This window comes from Salmo salar, chromosome ssa02, assembly GCF_905237065.1.
Source record: "Salmo salar chromosome ssa02, Ssal_v3.1, whole genome shotgun sequence".
NCBI classification, from domain to species: domain Eukaryota; kingdom Metazoa; phylum Chordata; class Actinopteri; order Salmoniformes; family Salmonidae; genus Salmo; species Salmo salar.
In genome coordinates this window covers 53,767,751-53,795,584 of record NC_059443.1, presented here as the reverse complement: position 1 = coordinate 53,795,584, position 27,834 = coordinate 53,767,751, and the positions used below count along the sequence as shown (strand labels likewise).

Genomic DNA, 27,834 nt, shown 5'->3' with positions numbered 1-27,834 from the left:
TTTGCCTGTGCTTAGCACTATTCTGTTTCTTCTTATCCTAAAAAAAACTCCCTAGTTCTTACCGATGACAAGCATACCCATAACACGATGCAGCCACCACCATGTTTGAAAATATGAAGAGGTGTACTCAGTGACGTGTTGTTGGATTTGTCCCAAATATAACACTTTGTTTTCAGGACAGAAAGTTAATTTAATTTTTTTCAGTTTTACTTTGTTGAGCCATCCTCAGTTTTCTCCTATCCCAGCCATTAAACTCTATAACTGTTTTAAAGTCACCATTGGCCTCATGGTGAACTTGATGAGCGGTTTCCTTCCTCTCTGGCAACTGAGTTAGGAAGGATGCCTGTATCTTTGTATTGATACACTATCCAAAGTGTAATTAATAACTTCACCATGCTCAAAGGGATATTCAATGAATTACTTATTTTTTATTTTTACCCATCTACCAATAGGTGACCTTCTTTGCGAGGCCTTGGAAAACCTCCCTGGTCTTTGTGGTTGAGTCTGTGTTTGAAATTCAGCATCCCGGAGTCGCCTCTTCACTGTTGACGTTGAGACTGATGTTTTGCTGGTACTATTTCATGAAACTGCCAGTTGAGGTCTTGTGAGGCATCTGTTTCTCAAACTAGACACACTAATGTACTTGTGCACCGGGTCCTCCCACTCCTCTTTCTATTCTGGTTAGAGCCAGTTCTGTGAAGGGAGTAGTACACAGCATTGTACCAGATCTTCACGTTCTTGGCAATTTATCGCATGAAATAGCCTTAATTTCTCAGAACAAGAATAGACTGACGAGTTTCAGAAGAAAAGTCTTTGTTTCTGGCCATTTTTAACCTGTAATCGAACCCACAAATGCTGACACTCCAGATGCTCAACTAGTCTAAAGAAGGTCAGTTTTATTGCGTCTTTAATCATCACAACCGTTTTCAGCTCTGCTAACCTAATTGCAAAAGGGTTTTCTAATGATCATTTAGCCTTGGATTAGCTAACACAACGTGCCATTGGAACACGGTGATGGTTGCTGATAATGGGCCTCTGTACGCCTATGCATGTGTTCCATAGAAAATCTGCCGTTTCCAGCTACAATAGTCCATTTACAACCTTTAACAATGTCTACACTGTATTTCTGATCAGTTTGATGTTATTTTAATGGACAGAAAATGTGCTTTTCTTTCAAAAACAAGGACATTTCTAAGTGACCCCAAACATTTGAACGGTAGTGTACATCTTGGTCAAACCCATGCTACCCATGCTATGTGCTACCCATGCAACCCATTACAAACCACTTGACCACCTTCTCGAACTCTGCTCTCGTATAGCTCTTTGTCTCCATTGTTTCCTGTGTTCCACTTACCGTACCCAGAGCACTTGTTTAAAAATGGAGAGCATAGCCTACAATTTCAAAGCGCAACATACAGTTATATCAAGGCCTAGAATCAATTGAACGATTTCTCAATTATATTTTTTCACTCCAACAAACCCACTCGTGAGAGAATAACAGGACCCATTATCAAGCTAACAGTAAAGAGGCTTGAGGCGCTCTAAAGGGTCTTCCTCATTGACATCAACCCATCGGGTGTTTATAATGCTACTATGTCTATAACACTGCTATTTTCAACCTCACCTCCTCAAGCGCACACAAGGGGAAAACAACCCAAACAGAACAATTATGCAAATGGCCTCTGCTTATCTCAGTGTAACAGGGAAGAGGGAGAGAATAATGCAGTCAAATTAGCTTTATCATCACCTTTCCGTCGTTCCCCATTCCATTAAGCCCCCTTCTTCCCTTCACATTAATGCTAGCACCAAGTTGTTTTGATACATCGAATACTTATGGCTGTTGGGTATTGCTGTACCTATAGCCTATGGCCCCCTGCCTATAGTGTGCCATTGATATTGCTACGTAATACACAGTGGAGTACAGGCTCTAACGCGCAATTTAATGGAGTCACAATGTTTTGTGTTCCAGCCTATTCGTGCAGTCTGTAATCACTATGATGATTATAATAGCGATGGAAATGCATCACTAAGCAGCGTTCTCTGTTTGATTTGCTTACGCATCAGCACAGCCGCAATCATGGTTCTTCATTATGTATTTTTTGGATTATTCTCCTCATCTCAGATCTAGATGAGAGGTTTCGATGGACAAAAGAGCTTAACGCATGTGAGCAATCCCAGCCCAATCAAAATCTCAATGCACGCAGCAGACTACAGAGACACATAATGTATCGTTTGATTTTTTTTGTATCAAAACTGCTTTGATGAGGCCGTATTGATTCCGGCCCAGATTGCTTTTCTATTGATCGTCAGATCGATTGTGTTGTTCCTCCTCCACTACAGCAGAAGCAGTTATTAAGGATCTCCCCACTGAAACATGACATTAACTGTGCCAGCAACAACAACCAAAACCTCGATTTCATTACTTCCTAATCTGTGGTCCATTGATCAGAGAAGACTTGTTTAAAGGATCATTTCCTTATTCCTTGTCCTGTTTAATTGGACTTGATCTCTTATTGTTCCCATGGTGCAGTTGGCTTTTTTACATGTGTTTTTTTACTATGTGTTATGGATCCTTGTCTTTGCAATCACTGCTGATGATTGTTGTGGTAAAGCAATTCCCCAAGTTGGGATCAATCAAGTACTAGCCTACTCTTTGCTATTCTACTCTAGACATTTCTTTGGTCAGTTTCTGGTGGGGGAGGCGCATCATTATTTAACACCTAGTCTGGAAGAACTAGAAATGAACCTCATTATTGGAAGTACATTGGAGTATTACTTCATTTTGGGAAACTATTTATCTGCAGTACATTAGAGTTTTACCACATAGCTTAGTTGATTTTCTTAATTAAAAAAAAATAATGTTTCTCAGCAGTACATTGGTGTTTTACCACATGGCTTAATTGATTGCTTCATTTTGGAAACGGCTAGGTTTCAGAGGAGATCTGCCAAGACAAATAACAAACAGAAGGAGCATAGCTGGATAATTTGAGATCATAATTCAATTACGAAAGAGTTGTCCTCCTGTGGTCGTAGCCTATTATGGCCAGCAAGTGTTAGTTTGACTGATCTCCTGATTTATTACAGTTTGATTGTACTGTACTAACCTCTCGTTTTCAGAGAGGTTATAATGCAGCTGAGATTTTGTAGTGAAGAGAAATTGGAGGGAGTGTGACTCCAAGCTGGTGGTGTGGTGTTTAATTTTGGCAGGTGTCCAGGATCAGTCAATTCTCCATGTTCCTCCGGAGGTGTTGAGTTGTGTGGAAGCTGCAGCGCTCTCCGTCCCTCTCTATATTGGCTTGGTTGACTTGTTCCTCATATCCATCATCGTTGTCTGCACCAACCATGGCCAGGGGCTTAGTGAGCTGTCCCCAGTCCATAGCAGAACACATGTTCACGCGTGAGCTTCGAAACGCCGTCGTCAGTTAGCGCTAGGCTGCTAGCACCACAGATGCCGTGGCATGCTAATCGCTAATGCGGCGCTATATTCTCTCACTGATGTTTATCTCTGACACAAAGTGAAGAGATCAAGGCTTGTAAGCCTGTTAAGTGGGGCTAATGTAGCTGCTAACCCAAACCCACACAATTAGAATCTTCTGAAGCACACTGGAACCTCAAGTGGTTTATACTTGTGGTTTAATCCAAGAAAATAAGGCTGTTTTTCACACTGTCTGTTAGTCCTCGGGTAACAGCATTCATAACCATACTGTATTGCCCCCATATTTCCCTTCTGAAAGCCCTTATTGATCAGGTTCTAACTGACCCTACAAAAAGCAGTTAACTGTTATCTACAATTCCTTACCTGGGGAAGATGGGGAATCCTTTTATGGTATTGATGGTGATTCAGACATACACAGAGCCTCCATAAATGTAGACATTGTTCCAGCAAGTGATTTGTGTTGCTGTCTATCAACCTCCAGAGCTTGTTTGCCCTGTCTCCTGCTTTGTGTTTTAAATGGATGGTCTGACCACAGGTCAAACACACTCTCTATGGGTGCAGGAAGATCGATGATGAACAGAGCTCTACGGGGACTGGTAATGCGCCTACCAGCCATAGGCTGGACCACCAGCCAATCAGAGCTAAGGGCCTTTGAAATCTATCTATGGGAGTGGCACAGACGAAATGTCAGGTCAGATGTTCATGTCCTGTCGACTAGTCAGGGTCCTGTTCATTAGGAAACAAATGGAAGAAAACGGACTGAAACAGGGAGGGACTACCTTTCCAATTGGAAACACTCATTTTCTTTTTATGTTGACAGTGTGCCCTGCTGCACACCACCCAGGTTAGATGTTTGTCTCTTGTTGGACTAGTTGCCTGTCAGGCCAGGTTTGCTGTAGAGTACAAACAGCCTAATATACCAGACGATTACCCCTGGCAAGTGTTTTATGGTTTCATTTCAAACGGCTCTCTGCAGTGCAAGCATCGCTGACAATGATCATGTTTCATTAGATCAGGGGTTCCCAAACTTTTTTGGCCCACCACCCCATTTTGATATCTGAAGATTCTCGCACCCCAACCAGATGAAAAAAATGATGTAATTAACAGCCAATGTTTACTTTTTTATTTGGGGCTATGGCAGTCAATTGAAATACGTTCTAACAGTATTTCTGATTGTCTTCTCAAATCACCGTCACATACTTTTAATTGCAGTCAACAGTCAATTGGGTGTGATTGATGCATGTCGCTTCGGAGCTTCTCAAAGTCAGGGAGCATGGTCGACAGTGCGGCGTGCGCACCTCATCTCTGCTGTCACATCTAACCTGGATTGATATTTGGTTTTAATGCAGACGAGAGCACTGAATCCAGCTTCACACAAATATAAGCTGGCGAAGGGTAGCCTACTATGAGTTTTATGGGGCTTTCAAGACAACTGGGAACTCAAAAAAAAAATAAGAGGTCAAATCATGACGTCAGTGATCTTTAGGTAGAGCTCTAGAAAGATGCTTAAGTTCCCGAGTTGGGTGACCGTTCAAAACTATTTTTCCCAATCGGAGCTTGAATATTTCCGAGTTCCCAGTTGCCTTGAACGCGCTGAAGTCAGAAGTCTGTGTGGCCTTTTCCCATGATTTAAGGGCACTCTCTCGTTAAATTCTATCTTTTAGATTTGAATAATTTTCATTTAGAATTTCAAGGTTAACCACATTACAATGATTCTGAGATACAAAGATGCTATTATAATATATACAGTGCCTTTGGAAAAGTATTCAGACCCCTCGACTTATTCCACATTGTTAGGTTAGTCTTATTCTAAAATTGATTACATTGTTATGTTTTCCTCATCAATCTACACACAATACCTCATAATGACAAAGCAAAAAAAATGTTTTTTTGAAAAACCTTATTTACATAAGTATTCAGACCCTTTACTCAGTACTTTGTTAAAGCATCTTTGGCACCAATTACAGCCTCTAGTCTCCTTGGGTATGACGCTACAAGCTTGGCACACCTGTATTTGAGGAGTTTCTCCCATTCTTCTCTGCAGATCCTCTCAAGCTCTGTCAGGTTGGATGGGGAGCATTGCTGCACAGCTATTTTCAGGTCTCTCCAGAGATGTTCGATCGGGTTCAAGTTCGGGCTCTGGCTGGGCCACTCAAGGACATTCAGAGACTTGTCCCGAAGCCACTCCTGCGTTGTCTTGGCTGTGTGCTTAGGGTCGTTGTCCTGTTGGAAGGTGAACGTTCAGCCCAGTCCGAGGTCCTGAGTGCTCTGGAGCAAATTTTCATCAAGGATCTCTCTGTACTTTTTCTCTATTCATCTTTGTCTCAATCCTGACTAGTCTCCCAGTCCCTGCCGCTGGAAAACACCCCCACATCATGATGCTGCCACCACCATGCTTCACCGTAGAGATGGTGCCAGGTTTCCTCCAGATGTGATACTTGGCATTGAGGCCAAAGAGTTGAATCTTGGTTTCATAAGTCCAGAGAATCTTGTTTCTCATGGTCTGAGAGTCTTTAGGTGCCTTTTGGCAATCTCCAAGTGGGCTGTCATGTGCCTTTTACTGAGGAGTGGCTTCCGCTTGGCCATTCTATCATAAAGCCTTGATTGGTGGAGTGCTGCAGAGATGGTTGTCCTTCTGGAAGCTTGTCCCATCTCCACAGAATAATTCTAGAGCTCTGTGAGAGTGACCATTGGGTTCTTGGTCACCTCCCTGACCAAGGCCCTTCTCCCTTACATAGGCCTTTATATAGACAGGTGTGTGCCTTTCCAAATCATGTCCAATCAATTGAATTTACCACAGGTAGACTCCAATCAAGTTGTAAAAACATCTCAAGTATGATCAATGGAAACAGGATGCACCTGAGCTCAATTTTGAGTCTAATAGCAAAGTGTCTGAATACTTATGTAAATAAGCTATTTATGTTTACATTTTTTATAAATTTGCTAAATTCTAATAACCTGTGTTCGCTTTGTCATTATGGGGTATTGTGCGTAGATTGCTAAGAATTTAGGAAATTCTCCCACTTCCCTATTTTATTATCAGGTGTCCCCACATGAGGTCACAACCCCTAGTTTGGGAACCGCTGCATTCTATCTTTATTCTGCATGGATAATTGAAGGGAACTGTGTAGTGAGCAAATGTGTAGCGTTAATGTAATGCGCAAATTTGTAGCATTAATGTAATGAACACATTTCCAGGAGTCATAGTACAACTTTAAGTTTGAATGGAGCCAACCTCACAGGTATCTCTATACTGATTTTTGGATCTTTGTTAGAGCTCCTTTATCTGTTGAATAATGTAACGAATCCGTTTGCTATTCATAAATACTGTCTGACGCCTTCAAAAGGCTGCAGTGAGGTCAGGAGTGTGACAGGGTGTTTATCACCTCAAAGGAAGGTAGTAAACACGGTCAAAAGCATTACACACACACACACACACACACACACACACACATATATATATATATATATATATATATATATATATATATATTGCTCAAAAAAATAAAGGGAACACTTAAACAACACATCCTAGATCTGAATGAAAGAAATAATCTTATTAAATACTTTTTTCTTTACATAGTTGAATGTGCTGACAACAAAATCACACAAAAATAATCAATGGAAATCCAATTTATCAACCCATGGAGGTCTGGATTTGGAGTCACACTCAAAATTAAAGTGGAAAACCACACTACAGGCTGATCCAACTTTGATGTAATGTCCTTAAAACAAGTCAAAATGAGTCTCAGTAGTGTGTGTGTGGCCTCCACGTGCCTGTATGACCTCCCTACAATGCCTGGGCATGCTCCTGATGAGGTGGTGGATGGTCTCCTGAGGGATCTCCTCCCAGACCTGGACTAAAGCATCCACCAACTCCTGGACAGTCTGTGGTGCAACGTGGCGTTGGTGGATGGAGCGAGACATGATGTCCCAGATGTGCTCAATTGGATTTAGGTCTGGGGAACGGGCGGGCCAGTCCATAGCATCAATGCCTTCCTCTTGCAGGAACTACTGACACACTCCTGCCACATGAGGTCTAGCATTGTCTTGCATTAGGAGGAACCCAGGACCAACCGCACCAGCATATGGTCTCACAAGGGGTCTGAGGATCTCATCTCGGTACCTAATGGCAGTCAGGCTACCTCTGGCGAGCACATGGAGGGCTGTGCGGCCCCCCAAAGAAATGCCACCCCACACCATGACTGACCCACCGCCAAACCGGTCATGCTGGAGGATGTTGCAGGCAGCAGAATGTTCTCCACGGCGTCTCCAGACTCTGTCACATCTGTCACGTGCTCAGTGTGAACCTGCTTTAATCTGTGAAGAGCACAGGGCGCCAGTGGCGAATTTGCCAATTTTGGTGTTCTCTGGCAAATGCCAAACGTCCTGCACGGTGTTGGGCTGTAAGCACAACTCCCACCTGTGGACGTCGGGCCCTCATACCACCCTCATGGAGTCTGTTTCTGGCCGTTTGAGCAGACACATGCACATTTGTGGCCTGCTGGAGGTCATTTTGCAGGGCTCTGGCAGTGCTCCTCCTGCTCCTCCTTGCACAAAGGCGGAGGTAGCGGTCCTGCTGCTGGGTTGTTGCCCTCCTACGGCCTCCTCCACGTCTCCTGATGTACTGGCCTGTCCCCTGGTAGCGCCTCCATGCTCTGGACACTACGCTGACAGACACAGCAAACCTTCTTGCCACAGCTCGCATTGATGTGCCATCCTGGATGAGCTGCACTACCTCAGCCACTTGTGTGGGTTGTAGACTCTGTCTCATGCTACCACTAGAGTGAAAGCACTGCCAGCATTCAAAAGTGACCAAAACATCAGCTAGGAAGCATAGGAACTGAGAAGTGGTCTATGGTCACCACCTGCAGAACCACTCCTTTATTGGGGGTGTCTTGCTTATTGCCTATAATTTCCACCTGTTGTCTATTCCATTTGCACAACAGCATGTGACATTTATTGTCAATCAGTGTTGCTTCCTAAGTGGACAGTTTGATTTCACAGAAGTGTGATTGACTTGGAGTTACATTGTGTTGTTTAAGTGTTCCCTTTATTTTTTTGAGCTGTGTGTGTGTGTGTGTGTGTGTGTATGTATGTATTAAATAAAGAAATATGTATTAAATAAAGAAATATGTATTAAATAAAGAAATATGTATTAAATAAAGAAATGTATTAAATAAAGAAATATATATTAAATAAAGAAATATATATTAAATAAATAAAGAAACACGGTCAAGATAATCTCCTCAACACACACACACTCAAAAACCAATCAGATTCAAATCACCACTTCGTTCAGGTTTGTAAACAGCTTCACTTCACCCAAACTAATCTGTTTTCTAGACAAGGTTGGCTTGGTTCAATCAACAACAGATAATGAATTAAAATACTCCTGAATAATTGCCTGGGGAAATTGAATCTTCCTCCTATTCCGCTATTCCTACAGCAGTAGTGTGAGTGGCATTACCTGTGAAAGACATGATTTGTTGCATAATTAAATTGTAATCCAAGGGATAGTTGATGGATGGGTAATAATCACACAGCTATACCATCTGGAAAAAAGAAAATAGAAAAATGAACCGAGGCCATGTTCCTATTCAATGATTTTAGTGAGTGTATTCCATTGGCATAGTGGCTCAATACCTGTTGCTGTGAAACGAAGCCTGGGTATCTTTGCTACTTCTTAAACTGTACCATGAAGAGTCACATTGGAGCACTTTATGAAGGCTACTATAACGCTTTCCCAGTGACCCAGTCCCTCATAATTATCATTGATTAATGGACCCTCATAAAAGCCGGATATCAACCTGGTTCAGCATCTCCCCTTGATGCCATTATTACCTTGGCTTCATTGTTACCTTGGACTTTGACACCATTGGCTCCCGATTGAATGGGTAGATGATTAATGCCTCTAGCCCCGCCTCCTCCAAGTGCCCCCTGCCAGTGTTCCTTCCTACAGTTTCCATCCCCAATAAGTGCTCATTGTGTAACAAGCAGTGACTGCCTTCCGGAGACCTCCATTCTGTGTCAAGCCTCTGACGTGGCCATATGGACTGTAGAGTGTCGATTGAGTTCCAGCCAACCTCCATTTTGTGTCATGCTCAAATCTGTGTCATGCCTCCGATCGCCTTCCGTAAGTGGCCAATGTAAAGAGTGTCAACCGTGTTCCTCGCCAACCTCCATTCTGTGACGGTTCTCTTTTGAGAGCCAATAACAACGTGTTGACACCATTCCAGGCACCTCCATTATAGGTCAAGCCTGTAGACCTCTGTCTGTTCTCCATAGAGCTCTGATTATAACTGGTGTCATCTGCGCTCTGCAAACTTCCATTGTGTGCCAAGCCTGTAAGACCCCTAATCATCTGTTGAATACTGCAGGGATTTAGTCAATAGAAGGTAATTGGCACTTTGAATGCAGAACCAGCACTCCAACAATTACTCCCAGAAAACAACGACACAACCAAAGCTAAGGCTGACCAGGAAGAGTGTATTTAAAATATATATATATATATATATATATACTGTATATTTCACATTTATTTAACCAGGTAGGCCAGTTGAGAACAAGTTCTCATTTACAACTGCGACCTGGCCAAGATAAAGCAAAGCAGTGTGACAAAAACAACACAGTTACACATGGGATAAACAAATGTACAGTCAATAACACAATTGAAAAATCTATGTACAGTGTGTGCAAATGTAGGGTGGTAAGGCAATAAATAGGCCATAGAGGCAAAATAATTACAGTTTAGCATTAACACTGGAGTGACAGATGTGCAAGTAGAGATACCAGGGTGCAAAAGAGCCAGAGGATAAGTAACAATATGGGGATGAGGTAGTTGGGTGTGCTATTTACAGATGGGCTGTGTACAGGTACAGTGATCGGTAAGCTGCTCTAACAGCTGATGCTTAAAGTTAGAAACGGAGACATAAGGCTTCAGTGATTTTTGCAATTCGTTCAAGTCATTGGCAGCAAAGAACTGGAAGGAAAGGCGGCCAAAGGAGGAGTTGGCTTTGGGGTTGACCAGTGAAATATACCTGCTGGAGGGCATGCTACGGGTGGGTGCTGCTATGGTGACCCGTGAGCTGAGATAAGGCGGGGCTTTACCTAGCATAGACTTATCGATAACCTGTAGCCAGTGGGTTTGGTGACGAATATGTAGTGAGGTCCAGCCAACGAGAGCATACAGGTTGCAGTGGGGGGTAGTATATGGGGCTTTGGTGACCAATCGGATGGCACTGTGATGGACTACATCCAATTTGCTGAGTAGAGTGTTGGAGGCTATTTTGTAAATGACATCGCTGAAGTCAAGGATCGGTAGGATAGTCAGTTTTACAGGGGTATGTTTGGCAGCATGAGTGAAGGAGGCTTTGTTGCGAAATAGGAAGCCGATTCTAGATTTAATTTTGGATTGGAGATGCTTAATGTTAGTCTGGAAGGAGAGTTTACAGTCTAACCAGACACCTAGGTATTTGTAGTTGTCCACATATTCTAAGTCAGAACCGTCCAGAGTAGTGATGCTAGTCGGGCGGGAGAGTGCGGGCAGCAATCGGTTGAAGAGCATGCACTTAGTTTTACTAGCATTTAAAAGCAGTTGGAGGTCACGGAAGGAGTGTTGTAAGGCATTGAAGCTTGTTTGGAAGTTTGTTAGCACAGTGTCCAAAGAAGAGCCAGATGTATACAGAATGGTGTCGTCTGCGTAGAGGAGGATCGGAGAATCACCAGCAGCAGGAGCGACATCATTGATATATACAGAGAAAAGAGGTGGCCCAAGAATTGAACCCTGTGGCACCCCCATAGAGACTGCCAGAGGTCCGGACAACAGGCCCTCCGATTTGACACACTGAACTCTATCTGAGAAGTAGTTGGTGAACCAGGCGAGGCAGTGATTTGAGAAACTAAGGCTATTGAGTCTGCCGATAAGAATACGGTGATTGACAGAGTCGAAAGCCTTGGCCAGGTCGATGAAGACGGCTGCACAGTATTGTCTTTTATCATTAGTGGTTATGATATCGTTTAGGACCTTGAGCGTGGCTGAGGTGCACCCATGACCAGCTCGGAAACCAGATTTCATAGTGGAGAAGATACGGTGGGATTCGAAATGGTCGGTGATCTGTTTGTTAACTTGGCTTTCAAAGATTTTAGAAAGGCAGGGCAGGATGGATATAGGTCTATAACAGTTTGGGTCTAGAGTGAGGGGGATGACCGCGGCAGCTTTCCAATCTTTAGGGATCTCAGACAATAAGAAAGAGAGGTTGAATAGGCTAGTAATAGGGGTTGCAACAATTTTGGAAAGAAAGGGTCCAGATTGTCTAGCCCTGCTGATTTGTCGGGCTCCAGATTTTGCAGCTCTTTCAGAACATCAGCTGTCTGGATATGGGTAAAGGAGAAGCGGGGGGGAACAAAAAAGTTATCAATGGAACAAAAAGGGTAGCTAAAGTCATTAGGTCTCCTTGACTGAGTAACTATTGGTGATATGGATGACTGCAAAGGAACAGTGCAATGCAGAAAGGGTATTCAAGAGATGGTCTCAATTCCCAATGGATGATGTCTTCCTTTCAGTTAAAATGTGTATTGAGTGGAGTATCCTTCATGTTTTGAAAAGACTGAGTCGTGTTCCCTATCAAGTGAAAATCCCTTCCCTGCACCACAGTTGTACCTGGCTGTCATCGTGACCATGGGCTCTGTAATACCCATAGTGTTGTGCAACAGGAGGTCCATGTCTCCTCTTTGTGAGGACAGAACACTGATGACAGCGGAGGGCAATCATCACACACGTGCATTCATGCACCACACACACACACACACACACACACACACACACCTCTGTTCTCGCCCTTCCACCCTGGGCTACTGATGGAGCTTGGGAGATAGAATCATAAGAAATTAAAGATACTGTCATTATTGCCCTTACTGTGCTTGTTCCCTTGGAAACAGACGACCCTTTCCCTGCACGAAGGGGCCCCTCCCTCTCTCCCCCTGGCTTGGTCTTTTCAAGGCAGTAGACACTGGCTTTTCAGGACAAGAGCCTTCCAAACAGAGCTATGTTTTTAACTGTACTCAACTAGCGATAGTGTGCTATATGCTGTTATAAAGGCACTCAAATCGTGACCACTTGTTGAGTTTCAACAGCACTTGTAGTGTGTGTGTGTGTGTGTGTGTGTGTGTGTGTGTGTGTGTGTGTGTGTGTGTGTGTGCGTAGTCCTTTACATTTGTACCTGAATACGGGTTGAAAATGGCTAATAAGAGCCTAAATTGGAACACAGTGGCTGCACAGTAACATGCTATACATGACGTCAGAGCTCTGGCTCGGCGCTTCCCAGCGCTGTATGGGTTTTGACTGTCATCTTATTTTATAACTTAGCTAGTCGTGTTGGCAATAGAACAAGCTTTCAAATCATGCTCACCTGACCCAGATTGCGATTCATAATGGACCGTTTTTGGATTGTGTGAACAACTGTGATTGTGTGATGGCGAGGATGCAGGGTTGTTCCTCAACGGCACAGCTACTGTAGGAGAGCTCAAAGTACCTTCAAGTTGATGACTCTTCTTTTGAAATTGCTTCAAACTGTGCACACTTAATTTTTTTGGTCTTATGTTGCACCTACCCCACATTTTCCAGGAATAGTCTTATCATTTTGCTGAATGTATCCAGAATATTTTCAGATTTCGTTATCAATAAATGCGGTGAAAAATCGCCGAAATGTTCCCTTTCAATTGCTACCATGGTTATGCATATGCTTTTCATATTACTTCTGTTATAAACATTTCAATTTAGCCCTATCCATATAGGCCAATTTCCACGAGTGTAAAGGGTTAACTGTCTTATGTGTGTGGTCCAGTTACAGAACAGACATTTACCCTACGGTGACACAGCTGTGGATGTGAGTGTCCATTTGTCTCTCTTGTCTGTCTTGGTGCACAAGAAAGAAGTGACTCTCACCCAGCCCAGATCACCGAGGTGTGACTAAACCCCTACCCAAGCCTCCTAAAGCCTCCCTTGAAATCAGATTAAACTCCTTTCCTCCCTTTCTCTTCTCTACTCACCACCCGGCACTGAGGAATTCCCCTGAGCAGAAGACTTACTAGCCTCCTCTTAGGGGAATTACATTTAGGGGAAAAATGTAGCAGTTTCTTCCTCCATTTCCCTCATGAAACCTCTGCCAGCCCCGGCTGAGACTCCAGTGACTTTAAGCTAAGCTGCTCTGAGATTAATCACAGTTTCCACCCTACTGACCTCCACCAGGGCCGTGTTCAATAGGCGCGAAATGGAAGAAAACGGAGTGAAACTATCTGAACTAGTCCAATAAGAGATTGTTGTGCTAAACATCGTGCAACAGTTTGCCATAATGAACATGACCCAGATTTTGCAGTACAGTGGGTGGAGAGGGAGAGCATTGTACAGTATAGGGAGCTAGTTGGTTAACACAGCTGGAATTAGGAGCCCTTACTGTACGTCTGAATGAATAATGACATAAACCTGACATGACAAATCTAAATCCTTTCACAGTGGCTGCAAACAGAGTATCATACAGGAAGCTAGTTGGTTTTATTTATATTTAACCTTTATTTAACTAGGCAAGTCGGTTAAGAACAAATTCTTATTTACAATGATGGCCTACACTGGCCAAACCCAGACACCGCTGGGTCAATTGTGCGCCGCCCTACGGGACTCCCAATCACGGCCGGTTGTGATGGTCTGGATTCGATCCAGGGTGTGGCCTTCTCTGTAGCTCAGTTGGTAGAGCATGGTGTTTGCAACACCAGGGTTGTGGGTTCGATTCCCACGGGGGGCCAGCACAGAAAAAATAAATAAATGTATGAAATGTATGCATTCACTACTGTAAGTCGCTCTGGATAAGAGCGTCTGCTAAATGACTAAAATGTAAATGTGTCTGTAGTGACGCCTCTTGCACGGAGATGCAGTGCCTTAGACCGCTGCGCCACTCGGGAACACCGTGCAGGAACCCTTACGTCTCTGAATGAGTAATGTCATGGCGTCATAAACCTGACATGACAAGTCTAAACCCCATTCATGGATTTCACACTGAATGGCATGACAAATGTAAGCGCATTCACATCAGTCAATGCTTGATGACCATCACATAAGCAATATTATAGTCAAGCACACTCGACCACTTCACGACAATGGAGTTGTATCGCATGCCATAACCAGGCTTAGCCTGCCACGAATGGTTATGCCTACCGTCCATGTTACATGATGCATATTGTATGGGTTATATGATGCATATTGTATGGGTTATATGATGCATAGGTAAGAGGAAGCTGCAGTAGTTCTGGGCTGTAAAAGTCACTGAAGCTATGCTATGCTCTAACAGACCTACTATTTCAGCTTTATGACCCAAACGCAAGAGTTTTATTGCAGATGAGGACAAGGGAAAGCTACATCCCACATACTGATACAGGGCTTTATTGTTTTATTGTAATTACCCATCCAACAAGCTGCTGAGAAATCTGTTTGGGAGATGTCTGATTAAATACCTACTGCGGTCCATAAGAGGGAGTATGTCATTATGTTGATATATTATGTTGTAAAGTAAGACTGCTGGAAATTCAGGATTATCAGTGAGTATGACTTCATGCCACAGTAGATTCTAGGTTTTCACTAAGAAGCTGAACATACAGAGTGATATACATTATGAGTGTTGATGCAGAAAATAGCTGGAGGGAGACTGGATCTATCCAACATAAATCATTGTTACAACCTTGATCGAGAATTAAAGGCCCCATGCAGTCAAAAACGTGATTTCCTGTGTTTTTGTATACATTTCCACACTATGATGTTGGAATAATACTGTCAAATTGTGAAAATTATGATAATGTCCTTATAGTGTAAGAGCTGTTTGGACAGAAAAGCGGCTGAAATTTCAGCCTGTTTTGGTGGGATGGATTTTTGGCCTGTCTGCTGATATCCCCAGGCGATAAATTAGTTGATAGACCAATAAGAAAGAAAGTTCCGAACCTCTCTGCCAATAAGTTTTCAGTTTTCCCTTCCCCACTCAGACCACTCCCAGACAATCCTAGCAAAATAATTTATTGAGAAATGCACTTTGCGAAGAAGCTATTTTTGATTATTTTGGACTATTTGAAAACAATCACAGTAAGGTACTTAATTGTTACCCAGAAGTTATTTGATATTGCGATAGAAAAAGGCTGCATTGGACCTTTTTTAAGTATGATCTGAAAACACCGATCAGACAGATTTTATGCGGATAACAGACACTTATTAATTCATCTATACTATTACAACCACTAAGATGGCCAAGCCAAATCGATAACCTATCGCTTCTTCTCCACAACATTTTTATTTCCCATTAAAACAGAAATATTGGAGTTGCCAAGCTTGAGGGGAAATAAATCACACAACACAATAATGTCTGAATTAATTTATTTCTCCAGTTTTAGAACTCCTCCACGACGTTACTTAACATGAAGGATGGTTACTCCTTCTGTCATCCACTCAGGCCATGGTTTATATTATGTCAGAGAGGAGCAGATTTGGGGAAATATTGTCACCCCTTCCACTTCTGGATCTGTGAGTTTATGATAATACTATAACCTAACCGCTGACAGCCTTCATCATCATCATATTATTATTATTCCCATCATCATTATTATTATCATCATTTTCACCATTATCATTGCTATGGTGATCATAATCGTTGTCATTGTCGTAATGGTCGTGGTTTCGCCATATTGCAATGCAAATTATTACAGATAATAGGCACTTGAGTCCCTAATACGCACCACACTAAATAAAATCAAACTAATTTGGATCTCTTAGAATTACTGTATGATTTGAAAACAATTTTTTTGGTCCCATTTGGCTGAGTGCTCTGCATTATTGTGCATAGTGTTTTGGTAGTTTCCTAATTTATGGCTTCTCTGGTTGGTTTATGATGCAAGCAGCATTCTATCAGTGTCACTTCCCTCCTATTCCCTGTCTCCTCCACCCACCCTCGGACTATCCATGTCTGGGTCGAGGTTGATTCACTGCCACATCGATTGGAGGTCGTCTCCAGACTCCCTCTCTCCCTGGTGTGGTGACTGACTATCCTACTCCCCTGTCCTTGACTTCTCCTCCGTCTCTTTGGCGTGACATGGAAGACCTGACACAGTCGGGTTAGAGGCAGGGCACTCTGCTCTTAAACACGTTCTCTTGTTCGCCTCTCAAGAGCACTTCACACCATAACCGAGAGACACTGAGACACACAGAAGTGACTATCAGGCCTTTTAGCTGGAGTTCAGTAGACTTGTATTTAGAGGCTCACCTCACCATTAGAACCAGCACTTTTGTGCAACTTAAAGGGTGGTTATTGTAAATCCAATATAATTATTGCAATTACACTTATTATGGTCAAGCTCACCCAATGTTGTAACTAAAAGTACATAGACAACAACCAAAAACATGCTGCCTCGTGCCGGCAGTTTTCAACAGATCTGTGTTATCATGTTCCTCATAGCTAACTGTTCTAAACAGTTAATGAGAATTAACAGTAGAGTGACTAAGCCGAAGGGACGTTGAACAGCCTGTTGTGAGAGCCGGCAATGGGATGCCTTGCTTGCCAAAGGTCGACTCTAACCCCCCCCGCAATCCTATTATTCTGACACCTACTTCATAATCAAGTCAATGCGCTGATGTCTACATATCTTGATCACTTATTCCAGATCCCAAACACATTTCCATTCTCAAATCCATCTCAATCCTCATTCCACAGCAGTGAATGACAGAAACGAATGCATTTTGAATTGCAACCATTCGCCATGACATTAGCATGAGCATGGTTTGATTTGAGTCAGGAACAACGGCAGGGAAACGGAGACATTATCATTCAGGTAATAATCCCTTGTTCTGCTGCTGGAGGGGTATTTGAAGATGTAATAAGTATTTATTGTAAAATCCACATTACATTTTGGCCCCTCCATAATTCATGGCGCCCTCGGTGTAAAATAATTAGATCACAGTGAGACCCTTCATTAAAAGTCAACATGACATTTTCTCTCTCTTCTTTCTCTCTCTCTCTCTTTTCACCGGCTCATTTACTTCTCCTTTTCCATTAGAAAGCAAAGCCTTTTGAAACCTCACCAAGTCGTACAAAGTCTTGCTATCTTTTTGACGGCGTTACTTCTGATCCAGGTACAGCCTAAAAGTTATCAGTCTACCGTTGTTAAAGGGATAGTTCAAAATTTCAATATTACATGTTGGTTTCCTTACCCTGTAAGCAGTCATGGACAAAGTTTGACAGCAATCCATGCTTTGGTTAAGTTTCCCTGGCACTGTTTCCAAATGCTCAAAATTATAATATTGGTACCGTGACTCCCATTCAAGTCACAGTACAGGATATAAGCATTTTTTGCGCATCGTGTTCAAATCATCGATAAGTGACTTTGTTGAGCTTCACAACCAATTTGAGATACTTTCGGAGGGTTTGGACATGTTGCGCAAAACATGCTAATAATGCTACCAGGACTACTAACGCTACCAGGACTACTAACGCTACCAGGACTACTAACGCTACCAGGACTACTAACGCTACCAGGACTACTAACGCTACCAGGACTACTAACGCTACCAGGACTACTAACGCTACCAGGACTACTAACGCTACCAGGACTACTAACGCTACCAGGACTACTAACGCTACCAGGACTAATAACGCTACCAGGACTACTAACGCTACCAGGACTACTAACGCTACCAGGACTACTAACGCTACCAGGACTACTAACGCTACCAGGACTACTAACGCTACCAGGACTAATAATGCTACCAGGACTACTAACGCTACCAGGACTACTAACGCTACCAGGACTACTAACGCTACCAGGACTACTAACGCTACCAGGACTACTAACGCTACCAGGACTACTAACGCTACCAGGACTACTAACGCTACCAGGACTACTAACGCTACCAGGACTAATAACGCTACCAGGATGGGATTTGTGCCACAAATGCTAAAACATTAGCATTTGGAAACAGTTCCAGGGAAATAAACCCAAAGCATGGCTTGCTGTCATACCTTGTCCGTAGACTGCTTACAGGGTAAGGAAACCAATGTGTAATTTTGTAATTTGCTTGAATTTAACTGTACTTCTTGTTCTGATCCAAGTGCAGTCCTGGAAATCCACCACTTTGTCCACATTGCTCCTGATCCAGGAACTGTATAGTGATTCACAGCCATTGAGAGTTTCACTGATCCAAGTACAGCCATTGCATGCTCAGCTCATCCTATCTCATAGAACAGTGAAACCCTGATTAATAAGGTCCTGCTATTAGATTTTAATCATCACTCAATACAGTCCCAAGTCTACAAAGTGGATCCCATTAACCTATGGCAACAGTTCAGTTGCATTAAGGCTTGTCTGTTCTTTAGGCCCCTAATGAAACTGTTGGTCCAACATGGCGGTGGTGATGGAGCATTGGTGAAGCCCTAAGTGCTCCTTTCGGCCTGTAGGAGAACAGTGGGTCTAGTTTCACCGGCAGATATCCCCTCTAATAAGGACACTAGGGCCTGTATCCATGGAGACTCAGCCGTAACCTCTTCCATCTTCAGCCTTCTGCCCTTTGACCTTTCTCTTTCAACCACTAGCGAGGAAAGTGGCCCCTTCCAGAAACTCTAATAAAGAAACAATCACTTCAGGGCAGGTTACAGGTTGGGTCAAGGTTTTTTTTTTTTCAGTCTTTGGGGAACATTGCAGTTCAGCTTTGTTCAGAATGACCCAATTTCTTCTGGAGCAGCAGGTTCCTCTAAAGTGGTCCTAAAAATACATACAGTAAAGGCACTTCTCAGAGCTGTTTGAGAGCACTGAAATAGAATAGACGCCGACTGAACTGCTGCGAGACTTTAGCCTGTCTAATGGGTCTCATTATTATGGACGTTTTTAATGCCGCAGAGAGACCATAGTTATCTCTTCCTCCGCATTTATTAGAGATTATAGACCGCTGTACATCTCTCTGACTGCTGGGGCCTGACAGTGCAGTGTCTTCCTTCTCGGCCTCAAAGTCAAAGTTGTGCCACGCAAATTATAATTGTCTACCTACTGTATATCATTATGTGACTTGATTCAGGAACCAAATAATTGCGAATAGGGGATAGAATTTGAGCGATCATTTTTATTGCGTGTTGGTTTGTTGCGACCTTACTCGCTTATAACACTGGCGTCATGTGGCAGTTCATAACGATCTATCGGGGTAAATGGATGCTTCAGACCATTTGCCGGCTATACTGCAGACTTATGGCAGTTAGTTATTAATCATTTGGATTTACGGCGTGACGGCTTTCATGTGGGTGGCTGTGGTAATACGAGTTATGGGTTGTGGTCTCGCGCGGGTATTGACTGGTCTGGACAAGCCAGTATCTCAGGGGTGAGATGGGCCGGGGTTGTTGATATTTATTTGGCCATCGTTGACGTGAACGTGAGACTTTGGCCTTGATGCTTACTGTGTTTCAGCCAGATCAGACTTCCTGAATAAATGTAGGCCCAGCCGATGCTCCACTAGGCTGGTTTTGATGGTCAGTAGGCCTATATGTTGGTTTGAAAGCTAAAAGAAGCTTTGAGTGGACACATTGCACCCTTCTACTTATAATTTAGTGAAAATTGCTACTACAGAAACTGTGATAATGATGTAAAAAACCTCTTTAGTACATTTGTTACCCACCCTCTCACCATCTGCTACTATAATGTAGCCTACATGTTGATATTGAGTAATTGGGTCATGAAAAGGTCAAAGGGGTAACAATTACTAGTGATTGCTGTTAACTGCGGTGCATCTCTGAACATCAATGCTATTGAACATCAATGCTATTCATTTGGAATTAAGCTAACAGCACAGAAGGCAATTGAGTTTGGTTAGGCCTGTGAGAGCCAGGGATATAGAGATATGTACTGAACGAAAGTATAAATGCAACATGCAACAATTTTAACAATTTTACTGAGTTACAGTTCATAAGGAAGTCAGTCAATTGAAATAAATTCATTAGGCCCTAATCTATGGATTTCACATGACTGGGCAGGGGCGCAGCCATGGGTGGGCCTGTGAGGGCATAGGCCCATCAACTTGGGAGCCAGGCCCACCCACCGGGGAGCCTGACCCAGCCATTCAGAATTCATTTTTCCCAACAAAAGGGATTTATTACAGACAGAAATACTCCTCAGTTTCATCAGCTCTCCGGGTGGCTGGTCTCAGACGATCCCGCAGGTGAAGAAGCCGGATGTGGAGGTCCAGGTCTGGCGTGGTTACACATGGTCTGTGGTTGTGAGGCCGTTTGGACGTACTGCCAGATTCTCTAAAATGACGGAGGTGGCTTATGGTAGAGCAATTAACATTACATTCTCTGGCAACAGCTCTGGTGGACATTCCTGCAATCAGCATGCCATTTGCACACTTCCTTAACTTGAGACATCTTTGGTGTTGTGTGACAAAACTGCATGTTTTAGAATGGCCTTTTACCGTCCCCTATGTAAAGATCATGCAGTTTAATCAGTTTCTTGATATGCCAGACATGTCAGGTTGATGGATTATCTTGGCAAAGGAGAAATGCTCACTAACAAGGATGTAAAGAAATATGAACACCACATTTTAGAGAAGTAAGCTTTTTGAAGGTATGGAACATTTTTGGGATCTTTTTATTTCAGCTCATGTAACATGGGACCGACACTTTACATGTTCCATTTATATTTTTGTTCAGTGTACTATAGTTTGGAGAGATGGAAAGAGATACAAAAGATATAGCTACAATTCTGAGAGATCTATAGGCACAGACAGCAATCTGTAGCCAAGCTAAAAGACAGAGCCTTCAGAGACTATCTATTATTCAAGCAGCCAATACACTCAGCTCCACCACCACTATTATCCCCCAGTGTCTGAACTCAGCTCGGTTTCTAATGTGGTGCTCGTGTAGCCATACACTGGGTGTACTCAATGAGGCTGTGAGAATGCAGTGCCGTGCCGTTGTGTGTGTGTGTGTGTGTGTGTTTGTGTGTGCCTGCGAGACAGTGAGGAGGTAGTGGTACAGTACTTTGGCTGCCGTAGGCTGTACAAGCCATCTGGAGAGATGATTAGCCAGACATAGTTTTTTTCCCCCCTCTGCTCTTAGTGGTGTCTGTTCTATGTCTTGCAAGACTTCAGGCTAATTTAGATCTGCTCAAGCTATGATACAGGAAAACCCATCAAGTTGTCTCACTCTTCTTCTCTCTCTCTCTGCAGTTTGCTGTTTCGTGGTCCACAAGAGGTGCCATGAGTTTGTCACGTTCTCTTGCCCCGGTGCGGATAAGGGTCCCGACACAGACGTAAGTAGCCGTAGCCCACCCTCTACCCCTCATCTTCTCACCGCCTCTCCACTCTTAGGGTCTCTAAGCTTCTGTTAATGTACCCCTCCCAAAACGCACACCTAGCGAAAGGGGGCACCGCCAAGGCACATCTCTTCTAAGTCTACATCCCAAATGGCACCCTATTACCATATAGTGTATAGCTATATGTATAGGGTGCATTTTGGGACGCAGGCTAAGTATATGGTTACTGTCAAAGTGACAGCCTTGCAGGACGGACCATACGTCCTTGTCTCGTTCACCGGGGCTGACCATTAAGGAAGAAGAATGAGTCTGCTCCTTGTTTGACAGGAGATCATTGTATGTGGAGGCCCAAAGCTGTAGTATCATACATCACCTTGCTCTGTGTATTGGGAGGCCAGTCAGGCTAGTTTTTTTGGCTTGAAGTTGTAGGAATTTCATTTCGGCGGAGTTCTTTGGTTTGGTATCATAAAGAAGTTGGCTCTGTACTCTACTTTCAAACACCTGACAAGAAGTTTCCATTTAAAATGGTGCGTTTTGAAACGGAAAACAAAAATGACCCTCCCCGTTTCGGTGTGTTATTTCCTCAATTTGATGCCTAATGAAAGCAACCGTTCACTTTAAATTCAGTGACTTTGGACACGTCTGCTTTAATCTCTCACTCTGGTGGGGGGTCGGATAATGAACACTGTGTCCAGGACAGGGCTCTCTGGATGAATCATACCAGCTGATGGCCAGCTTACCTCGTTTCACCTCAATATAACTAATTTCATCTTCCGAAGGGTCACTTTGTCCCAGTCATTATGTCACTCGAGGACACTTCCAGGTCCACTCCAAAGCACTCAGATGTGTACACTCGTTTACTCCCTGTTAAGAGCTGGGACATGGGGGAGATCCCCCATGATTAAGACTTTTGATTGACCCCAGTAGTCTAAATAAATGACAACCCACACCAGTGTCATACTTGGGGGTGATGAAATCCCGCTATGCCCTCAGACGAACCATCAAACAAGCATAGCGTCAATACAGGATTAAGATTGTAGTAGGATTCACCGGCTCTGAAGCTCGTTGGATGTGGCAGGGCTTGAAAACTATTAGATTACAAAGGGAAACCCAGATGCGAGCTGCTCAGTGACGCAAGCCTACTAGACAAGCTAAATACCCTTTTATGCTTGCTTCGAGGCAAGCAACACTGAAGCATGCATGAGAGCATCAGCTGTTCTGGATGACTGTGTGATAATGCTCTCGGTAGCCGATGTGAACTAAACCTTAAAACAGGTCAACGATCACAAAGCCGCTGGTCCAGACTGATTACCAGGACATGTACTCCAAGCATGCGCAGACCAACTGTCATGTGTCTTCACTGACATTTTCAAACTCTCCCTAACCGAGTCTGTAATGCCTACATGTTTCAAGCAGGCAACCATAGTACCTGTGCCCAAGAAAGCGAAGGTAACCTGCCTAAATGATTACCGCACCGTGAGACTCACATTGGTAGCCATGAAGTGCTTTGAAAGGCTGGTCATGGCTCACATCAACAGCATCCTCCCGGACACCCTAGACCCACTCCAATTCGCATACCGCCCCAACAGATCCACAGGTGATGCAATCGCAATCGCACTCCACACTGCCCTTTCTCACCTCGACAAAAGGAACACCTATGTGAGAATGCTGTTCATAGACTACAGCTCAGCGTAAAACACCATAATGCCCATGAAGCTCCTCACCAAGCTAAGGACTCCGGGACTAAATACTTCCCGCTGTAACTGGATCCTGGACTTTCTGACGGGTCGCCCCCAGGTGGTAAGAGTAGGCAACAACACATCTGCCACATTGATCCTTAACACTGGGGCCCCTCAGGGGTGTGTACTTAGTCCCCTCCTGTGTTCCCTGTTCACCCGCGACTGCATGGCCAAACATGACTCCAACACCATCATTAAGTTTGCTGACGACACAACAGTGGTAGGCCACCGACAACGATGAGACGGCCTATAGGAAGGAGGTCAGAGAGCTGGCAGTGTGGTGCCAGGACAACAACCTCTCCTCAATGTGAGCAAGACAAAGGAGCTGATCGTGGACTACAGGAAAAGGCGGGCCGAACACGCCCCCATGAACATCGATGGGGCTGTAGTGGAGCGGGTCAAGAGTTTCAAGTTCCTCGGTGTCCACATCACCAACGAACTATCATGGTCCAAACATACCAAGACAGTCGTGAAGAGGGCATGACAAAACCTTGGCATGGGTCCCCAGATCCTCAAAAGGTTCTACAGCCTTACCATCGAGAGCATCTTGACCAGTTGCATCACAACTGCTCGGCATCTGACCTCAAGACGCTACAGAGGGTAGTGCGTACGGCCCAGTACATCACTGGGGCCAAGCTTCCTGCCATCCAGGTCCTAAACAATAGGTGGTGTCAGAGGAAAGCCCATAAAATTGTCAGAGACTCCAGTCACCCAAGTTATAGATTGTTTTCTCTGCTACCACACGGCAAGTGGTACCAGAGCGGAGGTCTAAAAGGTTCCTCAACAGCTTCTACCCCCAAGCCATAAGACTGCTGAACAGTTAATAAAATCGCCACCGGACAATTTACATTGACCCCCCCCCCCCTTTTGTACACTGCTGTTACTCGCTGTTTATTATCTGTGCATAGTCACTTCCCCCCCACCTACATGTACAAATTACCTCTAACCTGTACCCCCGCACACTGACTCGGTACCGGTGCCCCCTATATATAGCCTCATTATTGTTATTCTTATTGTGTTACTTTTTATTATACATTTTTATTTTCGTCTACTTGGTAAATATTTTCTTAACTCTTCTTGAACTGCAATGTTGGGTTAAGGGCTTGTAAGTAAGCATTTCACGGTAAAGTCTACACTTGTTGTATTCGGCGCATGTGACAAATAAAGTTTGATTTAATCACATAAAAAATCTGACATTAACTTTCAGCATCTGTGTTTTAAATCTCTCCTGAATAAATCTTACTTGGATCTCCACTTAGATTCCATAGCAGTGGATGAAGAGTGACTCTGGGAGTGTGTCCTCCTAGCACGTGATGTGTGAAGGTACACTAGCCTGGGATAGCAGCACAGCTCTGACTGTGTGCGTCCCAAAACACATCCTATTCCCTATATAGTGCGCTAGGTTTGACCAGAGCCCTGGTCCAAAGTAGTGCACTATATAGGGAATAGGATGCCACTTGGGACTCAACTTCTTTCTCCCCCTCATGGCGTTCTCTGCGTGGCCCCACATCTGGAGATGTGTCATTCAAGCTCCTTAACCATCCGCTGCCTTTTTAATATAGCGGCCCGGGGATGACACACAAGCTCTAAAGAAAATAGTACGTGCTAAGGCGCATGTGTCAAACTCATTCCGCGGAGGGCTGAGTGTCTGCGGGTTTTCCCTCCTCCCTTGTACTTGATTGATGAATTAAGGTCACTAATTAGTAAGGAACTCCCCTGACTTGGTTGTCCAGGTCTTAATTAAAAGGCCAAAACAAAAACCAGCAGACACTAGGCCAGCGTCTTCCAAACTCGGTCCTCGGGAACCCAAGGGTGCGTGTTTTGGGTTTTGCCCTGACATGCTGACCACACCGGTTGCGTCGCACGCCAACGAGCGTCTGCATTGCCAGGCGCTAAAATAGAAGTTGATTCTATTTGTGACACAGAACACACTGCAAGTCCTGCTATGCTGAGGTCAGTTGTGGTAATGCACCTTATTATGAAAGTTAGTTGCCAATCGCCATATAAAGTCCAAAGAAGAAAAAGAAGCCTGGAAGGAGGAGAGATGACTAGAAACAATTCGGTTGACTGTTATGTGTGGATTAATTGTCGGAGTAGAGGACCTTGTGCATTTCAGGTAAAATAACTCAATGTTGATATCCCAGGACAAATTAGCTAGCAACAGCAAGCTAGCTAGCTAAATAGGACAAATTAGCTAGCAACTGCAATCTTGCTAGATAAATTGCCATAAATGTTTAATGCTTTTTGACCTGTCCCCAAATTAATATAATTGCTATAGAGTTTGTTTTGATATTTCAACCTGTGTCGTGATCACGTTTGGTGTGGAGGGACAAAATCAATTTGGGCACGATGGCGGACGCACGCGTCCGGTTTGGGCACGATGTAACACAGCTGATTCAAATGATCAAAGCTTGATGATTAGTTGTTTAATTGAATCAGCTGTGGAGTGCTAGGGCAAAAAACTAAACAAGCACCCCTTGGGGTCCCGAGGACCAAGTTTGGGAATACCCTTCACTAGGCCTTCCATGGAATGAGTTTGACACCCCTGTGCTAAGTGGTTGTCTTTGCTAGTGGGGCTTAGAGGGGTTATAATGATAAGTGCAGCAGGTAACTCCCCATTTTGTCAGCATTGCAAATATATGTTCATGTCAATTATGGTAATCCAACTTTAGGGATTTATTAGGGCAGAAGTTGTCATTAGGCACAGATCTAGGACCAGCTTACCAACCCCCAAACTTAAACTTGTGAAGAACATAGTGACTTTAGATCTAGGGCAACTGCCTCCTATCAGATATGTTATTAGCAAATGTGTCATCTGTGGCCACATTTCTCAGCACACAGTGACAGATTGTTGAGTTACATAATGTAAGAAAAGCACTGTTCCTACTGAGATGTGTCTGGTTCAAGGGCTTACAGAATGCATCCAAACAAAAAGTGTGCGTTTTATTGAGTCTGCTAATGTAGCCAAAATGACCGCCGCGAGCCAACGTTAGCCTCGCGAAATACCCACATCTTAATAATTTAGCCCATTTCACATGGGATACGCGTCCCAAATGGCAACCTATTGCCCATATAGTGTACTACTTTTGAACAGGATCCATTAGTGCACTATATAAGGAATAGGGTGCCATTTGGGACGCAGAGAGGATGTACAATGCAGGGGGATATTGGTGGTTGTAATACAGGATATTTGCTCACCACAAGGAGCTATTGCAATGTGAATTGCCCAGCCGGGATAGATTCACTGCACATGTTAGCTCTGTGCAGTTTCCCCTAGCAACCTAATTTCTAGGTGGGCAATCCAAAATAAAGGGTGAATACTAGGAGCAAAAACCATAGGTCTGTCCTAAATGGGACCATATTGCCTATATTGTGCACTACTTTCCATAGGGCTCTGGTCAGAAGTAGTGCACTAAACAAGGAATAGGGTTCCATTTGGGACCCTAACCCTGACTCTGTCTGACTTGGGGCACTTCAGCAATATGGAAAAGCGAACATACTGAAGAATAGGTTCCTAAAGCAAAGTGTACTGTAAAGGTCTAATGAAAAACTATTGCGCTCACGTCAAGCAATCTCCAAATACCACCCTTTCCACTTGAGCTATAGGTCCATGTTTTCCCGGAGTCACGATGCGGATAAATTAGCTAGATTAGTGCAATTAACCACTTCAAAATGGTTTCATTTGGCCACTCTGCTCTTTGTTGCCAACAGAGGCTTGGCTAGTATGTGTAGTGTTTTGCAGAACAAGCTCGATTAATAATTAGGGCTGGGAATTGCCAGGAACCTCACAATACGATATCACGATACTTATTTGGCGATATGTATTGCAATTCTCACGATTCTATATATATTGCGATTCGAGGCTGTGATTTTATTCGATGTTCCAAACATATTGCTCACCATATGTCTGCTGCAGAGAGACAAGAGAGAGCCATGAATAAAATAGTTTTGATCAGTCATGGAAATAAAAGTGCTAAAAACAGATTTGTTCCCTATTTAAAAAGATGGAGAACAATCTATGAAGGAAAAATGTTGGTGAAGGTACAGCCAACTAGCACGAAAATAACATTGCGATATTGTCAAAGCGATACGATATATCGTCAGAAATAATATCCCGATATGTAACTGTATCAATTTTTTTCTCCATCACTATTAATAATACATGGATTTCCTGGTCTAGATTCCCTTGTCTGCTCTGGTTTGAGCAGAACTTGACCTGAGGGTGACATGGTTCTCTGTGCTCAGAGACAGTGGGGGAAATAAGAGTCATTAACTTCCAGCCTGTACTCTCAGCCTTAAAGAGACTCAGGCTGTGTTCCTAATGACACCCTATTCCTT

At 43.6% G+C, this 27,834-nt stretch overlaps 1 protein-coding gene across 1 annotated transcript in view; it reads left to right on the top strand.

Moving 5' to 3' along the window:
- The window catches only part of kpca (kinase C alpha type), a 142,814-nt gene that overhangs the window by 55,084 nt on the left and 59,896 nt on the right, over window positions 1-27,834 (top strand). Inside the window, exon 3 of the mRNA NM_001141522.1 lies at window positions 21,672-21,754. Within this exon, the coding sequence (NP_001134994.1) occupies window positions 21,672-21,754 (83 nt within the window). The remainder of the gene's footprint in view (window positions 1-21,671; window positions 21,755-27,834) is intronic.